The following is a 6,000-nucleotide window of genomic DNA, read 5'->3' on the forward strand; positions in this document are numbered from 1 at the left end:
GATGCCAACTGGTGCCATGACCAGCCCGGCTGATAAGGATGCAGAACACAATGCGCGGTAAAAAAAAAAAATTGCACAAAAAAAAAAAAAAAAAAAATCTGCAAAACTGTGAGGCCGTGAAAGGTGAACCGCGTTATAGCGAGGGACCACTGTATTCAATTAAATATAGGTTGAAGAGGATTTACAAATCATTATATTCTGTTTTTATTTACATTTTACACAATGTCCCAACTTCACTGGAATTGGGGTTTTAAGTAAAAATAAGTGGTCTAACTTTAAAAGTGACTAACTGTTCAACAAGACACAGGAAAGTTGATGCTACAAAGATCAATCTGTGTAAACAGTTCACACAAAGAATTGTGGACAATAACAAAAATACCGCCAAGCAATTTATAAATGATCAATTAGGAATTAACTGTCTGGTTATCATTAGAGAACTTGTATATTGGCCACTACCTCATCTAAAATTTTAATTCTATTTATCCGAAATAACTTTTTTAACTAAGCAACCTGTGACCATTAAAATCAACTGGTTACTGACCTCTGATATGAGTCACAAGAAAAGGATGATTACATTTATATCAGACTCATTCATGTGTAAAAAGAAATCAGTACAGCACACACAAAACGCAAGAATGAAAAACTAAAATTCATGTTAAAAAATCCTCTACATTAGACTACTAATGGTAAAGAAAAACAACAGAACTATAATATTTTGAAATGAATGATAAGAAACTTACGGCTCACAGAAAGTAGAATCTGATTCCTTATTGTCATTTTCATTATTGACGTTCTCCACTTTAGAGAAGTCCTAAATACAAAAATGGTGGCAATAATTACTATTCCACAAAAAGATTAAATGAGAAATGTGGCTTAAACTGAGCAAAGCGATGCATCAAGAACATTTCAGTGCAGCACTGAAAAAGTGTGTACATTCACTTTACCTCCGAATCTTCTGCCAGAACCTCATCCACATCCACATCTTCCTCTGTTGTTTGGATTATAAAACACATGCACAGTGCACACAAAGAAAGAAGGACCAATATAGGTTAAGATTTTGCATAATCATTGTAGTCTGAAAATGCAAAATTTCTCTGTATCTGAACCAACAACATACAACGTTGCTGGCAGCAACTCCATTTCCACTGCAAAATAAAGCCAAAGATTTATTTTATTGATAGTCTGCAGTTTCTCCCCCCAACCTGAACAACTCTGCCATGTGTACATTTATGTACAACTGGATTACAGTTCTTGGATCTAGAATGCCTGTATAATCCATTTACAAAGTGTGTCATAATATGCACAGTATTTAGCCACACCATGCTCTTCCAGATAAGTCTGCAGCCGGGCGATGAGGTCCCCTTTGTTTCCTTTGGTTTCCAGACCTCTGGCTTCACATTCCTGCCTCAGTTCAGCCAACTAAAGCAAGAGGAGACAAAGTTCGTATAAAAATCTACTAACATTATTATTTTCTAGCATTGTTATTACTGCTATTTGATAGTCAGGCATCATGTTAGGCTACACCGAAACACCACTAGTCCTTTGCTGTGGTGTCCACACACAGCATCATCTGTGTTCTTGAAACATGTGCCATTATACACTATGTGGCCAATTCATTAGGCATGCCAATCCAACTGTTCATCACAACAAATATCTATTCACATTTACCATACAATACCATAACATTTTTTTTCTTAATGACTAATGATGTCCAGGACATATTCATTGACTCAGAAATGTTTTTCTATTAGTCGTTGAGTTGGCCAACAAAAACTGGCAAAAGGTGATGCTGTTCGTATATATGAACTATATTTAATTTGTCCAATTACTTATGGGCTCCAAAAATAGACAGATGGTACAAATACAAACGGTTATAATTCCTACATGACTAATAAGGCATTTTTTTGTTAACTCCTTGAATTAAAGCCAAAACTCTACACTACAAGCACAGCTTGATTAGGGTTGGGTGAGGACTAGTTAATTGGATTAATCACAACTGATGATGAAACCCGGGCATGGGGTCGTACGTTGTATGTACTTTATTTTATCTCTTTAAAATGTCTTTCATAAATTTAATAAGAAATGAATGACCGTTTATTGACTGATATGCTATGATTAATTTAGTAATTTAGCATCATGGGCCGAGTGACAGGAACTCAGCTGATGCTTCCAACCAGCCGTTACCTGGTCATGTTTGAAAAGTTGTGTTTTTGTTTTTTTGTTGTTTTCTGAGTCAGAGCCTTTGGCACATGTCCAAGTAACTCCAGGCAAATGAACTCTTTTTGACATCTCAGATAAATTTGCTCTGTGTTTGGGAAGAAAACTGTACAGCAAGTTGGGTGGCACCACTAATATGTACCAGAACACTCCAAGCCGAGCAGCTTAGCTAACAAAACCTCCCCACGGAACACTCACCCAGAGCTTGCTCAGACTCAAAAGACTCATTTCAACCCCTACTCAGCTTGCAGTGGTGGGCCGCCATGGCTAGCCAGGCCTTCTGCGCTGGCCTAGATATTATCAGTACCAGAAAATGTATCATCTAAAAATCAATATTTTTGTTTGTGCTACATAATTTTGGACAAATTGTTCCAGTACTGTATTTGTTTAGTTATAGCGGTGTTGATTCCATAGGGGCTCATATAGATAAGAACTTTGTTTCAACCAATGAGATTTGAGATTTTTTTCCTTGAAAAAGGGGGAATGATGTTGTGGATTGTCATATTCTTTAACCAATAAGATTCTGAGTTTACTATGTTGGGTGTGTTCTTTGACATTCTGTGGCCTTCTAGCTGGCTTGCAGCTACTTCAGCAATCTGAGCTGATTGGCCAGCCAGTTAGCCAGGTGAAACAGGGCAGGTAATGTTCAAGTTCATGATGTAATTAATATAAATTGTGTTTCTTGAAAATAAGATATTAGGTGTAGGGTTTTTTTTTTTGCACAATGCTTGGAGGATAAGAACTGATTATTATATGACTGTGCCAATGAAGTCTTTATAAAGAAAACCAGGGGGAAAGAATGTCTTCAGGTGAAGAGTAGCTTTGGACAGTTTAACTGATTTTTATGTACATTTACTTAATACTGCTTGATTGTTGCTGCTGATGTAAACAACTTCTATGGTCTGCCTGCATCAGTGTACATGTGGCAGGTGTACATTTGTGTAGCAGCTTGGTTGACTGGAAACTGCTGAATTCTGGTTTACCATCTGTGTTTGGCATTTCTGCTTTGGTGTTGACTATACAAGTAAATGTGGCTAGTTGCTGTGAGTTTTGTTTCTTTCGTAATGACAGTGATGTGTAGAATATATGCAGTGTCTATTTGTGATGCTACTTCACACGATACTGTGTAAAGGAGAAGTACAACATTTTTTTTATTTTGAAGTTTTCTTTTCACTTGGGACAAAAATGAATTTGATCTGTGCATTATTGATTCCAAATGCAAATGGTGCCATTGGCTGGTTGTTTTATCAATATTACTGAAAGGGGTGACATGACTCAGTCAGAATAAACTGCTTCTTGTCACCACTGAACAAGTGAAAACAACATTACTATTGTCTGCTTACAAAGACAGTTCCCCTGAGGAGATTAATGTGTGCATGTTTACCTCAAAAATATAAAACTTTTTTCACGCAACCGATTATATAGTTAGCAAGTTCTATTAGCGTCTTAGCCTGACTGAGCCAGTACCATTTGACTGCTGAAGAGGGGCTCGTTCTGTAAGACTTAGCCCTAATTGACAACTGATCTGTAATAATTTGGTTTACAGCAATAATAATATAATTTACGTAATACACAGAAAGCAAAGTTATATTTGTGTTTTTGGCTGATCTGAAAAAATGAGACCATTCAAGGCTACAAACCATGATCTAATCTGAGCCATAAGTTTTGGGATCCACTGCACACCTACTGTAGACCTATAAAATTTCGAAATAGTTGTTATGTCTTAAACTATCGAACCATGTGTCATGATACAGATTTATACACCAAGCTGATCTGAAATATTGAGCTGAAATGCTGAGCTGTATATTAAATCGACTTTATTGACGAGTATGACCCCTTTGAAAAGTGACCAAATTACATGTATTTGTACTGCGGTTGGGGATGTTTTCATCGGCCAAAAACAGCCACCAGAGGGCGCTCTGGTAAAGTCTGTGACCACCCATAGAGCCTCTTCCGTGCATGGAATAATCTGAAGTCATGGGGTCCATTTCTGTTGAAACATCAAAAGTAAAGCTAAAAATTTGTTCGCATTTTATATATATAAAGTTAAATTAATTTTTACTGTTTGGTTTTTGTTTTAGTTGTTTTTAATGGCTTCTGTAATTTTATTATTACAGTCACTTGCCCAGTTCTGGATCATTGCCGGTTCCAGATCACTGCTGTAGTATTTGCGCCGCCGTTTCTCGTAATCAGCACGAATAAGTCAATACTTGGTACCAATGGAAAGATTGCTGTTTTGTCTACAAACGACCACAAGCTCGACCAGATCCAGCCATTTTCTGACACTCATTCATGCAAGTGTGAAAGTGACGCTCTCTAAGAAGTAGCAAAGGTGAGTTAGCATTCAGTGTCATTGGTTCTAGAATGGGAAAATAGTTACTTACTTGGGTAGAAAATGTCAGTGTGTTATGTCTTATGTTTAAAGCGCCTTGGGGCAACTATTTGTTGTGATTTGGCGCTATATAAAAAAAAAATTGATTGATTGATTGATGTCTTGCTGTTTAATTGCTGTGCGCATTTATCTCTGATGCGAAAATTTGGGGGTGATCTCAACATCATGATTGGGCATGAATGTGGGGGCTTTTACTTTTTAATTTGGGAGAAATCTCACCTACACACATTTTAAACCCTCCTTTGCTCTCCATCTCTAACAATATAAGGTACGAAATGATAGCACAAGTTGGGGCATTTTGTGCTATCCTGACCCACTTCATCGCGTTAAAAGCTTAGGGGGAGATTTCAAAATCCAAGAATGGTTATTACCACAGATTTTATTTTATCTTCATTTATTTATTATTTAAAAACACTTCATTTTTGGCTCGTAAAAATGTATAACAGTGCCTTTTGAAACTAAGTATATTCTCATTTAATAAGTATAATTTATATAATTTTGTGTTCAAAACACATTCTCAAGCACAGTGTGTATCATTCTGCATTAGAAGGGCTCCAGCCAGATGCCAGGAATGCCCCCAAAGTGACACAGAGTGTCGTGATCCAGAACCGGGCAAAGTGATCCATTTCCGGCAAATAATTGCACCACACATAATGTGGCATCACACTTTAAGTAGAATGGCTACCCCATCCTAACTTTTTCAGCTAGATAATATCCAAATACCCAATAAAGGATATTCAATTTCATTATGGCTCCGTATAGCGGGACTTTCAAAAACGTGATCCAGAACAAGGCAAATGACTGTACTTTTAACTCATTTTTTAAAATCAGTGGTACAATTCTTTTTCTTGACTTGAAAGTCCTTCATAAATAAACGTATTACTATTACAGATTCTTTGCATCACTGATCCTTCGACAGAGAAAAACTTAATTCATTTATGATAAATAAGCTGCTGCCCCAACCCCCACTCCGGAAAATCCTAAGTCCCTGATACACAAAGTAAACCGAAATAAATTACCATTATTGTTTTCCTCACTAAAAACCACAAGTCCTTAATTCACACATTTCATTTAGCCATACAACTTTCATTCTTTGACACGTCTTCATTATTGTAACATTATGAATTTAGCTGGGTATGGTTAGCCGCGTAGTTAGCACTTACACTCTGAACACGTTTTACCCTTTAAGCCCTGCGCGAAATCAAACCCCGCTCACTGATATAAAAAGCAAACAACGATCACAACATATTATTCAATATTAACCCAACTCTACAAGCAAATCTTTTATAACTGTTACAACACCAACCTTTAGCTTTTGCAGCTCCACAACTTCAGCCATCTTTCCTTGTAGAAGCATGACTTCCTCCAATACAGAAACGGAGCCTTTCCTC

At 36.9% G+C, this 6,000-nt stretch overlaps 1 protein-coding gene across 1 annotated transcript in view; it reads right to left on the minus strand.

Moving 5' to 3' along the window:
* Nucleotides 1-6,000, minus strand: part of sarnp (SAP domain containing ribonucleoprotein) — a 29,835-nt gene extending 23,835 nt beyond the window's left edge. Inside the window, exons 1-4 of the mRNA XM_034172010.1 lie at nucleotides 5,916-6,000; nucleotides 1,320-1,419; nucleotides 945-988; nucleotides 741-811 (exon numbers count right to left, since the gene is read on the minus strand). Of these exons, the coding sequence (XP_034027901.1) occupies nucleotides 741-811; nucleotides 945-988; nucleotides 1,320-1,419; nucleotides 5,916-5,966 (266 nt within the window). The 5' untranslated portion in view covers nucleotides 5,967-6,000. The remainder of the gene's footprint in view (nucleotides 1-740; nucleotides 812-944; nucleotides 989-1,319; nucleotides 1,420-5,915) is intronic.

This window comes from Thalassophryne amazonica, chromosome 6 (assembly GCF_902500255.1).
Source record: "Thalassophryne amazonica chromosome 6, fThaAma1.1, whole genome shotgun sequence".
Lineage (NCBI taxonomy): Eukaryota > Metazoa > Chordata > Actinopteri > Batrachoidiformes > Batrachoididae > Thalassophryne > Thalassophryne amazonica.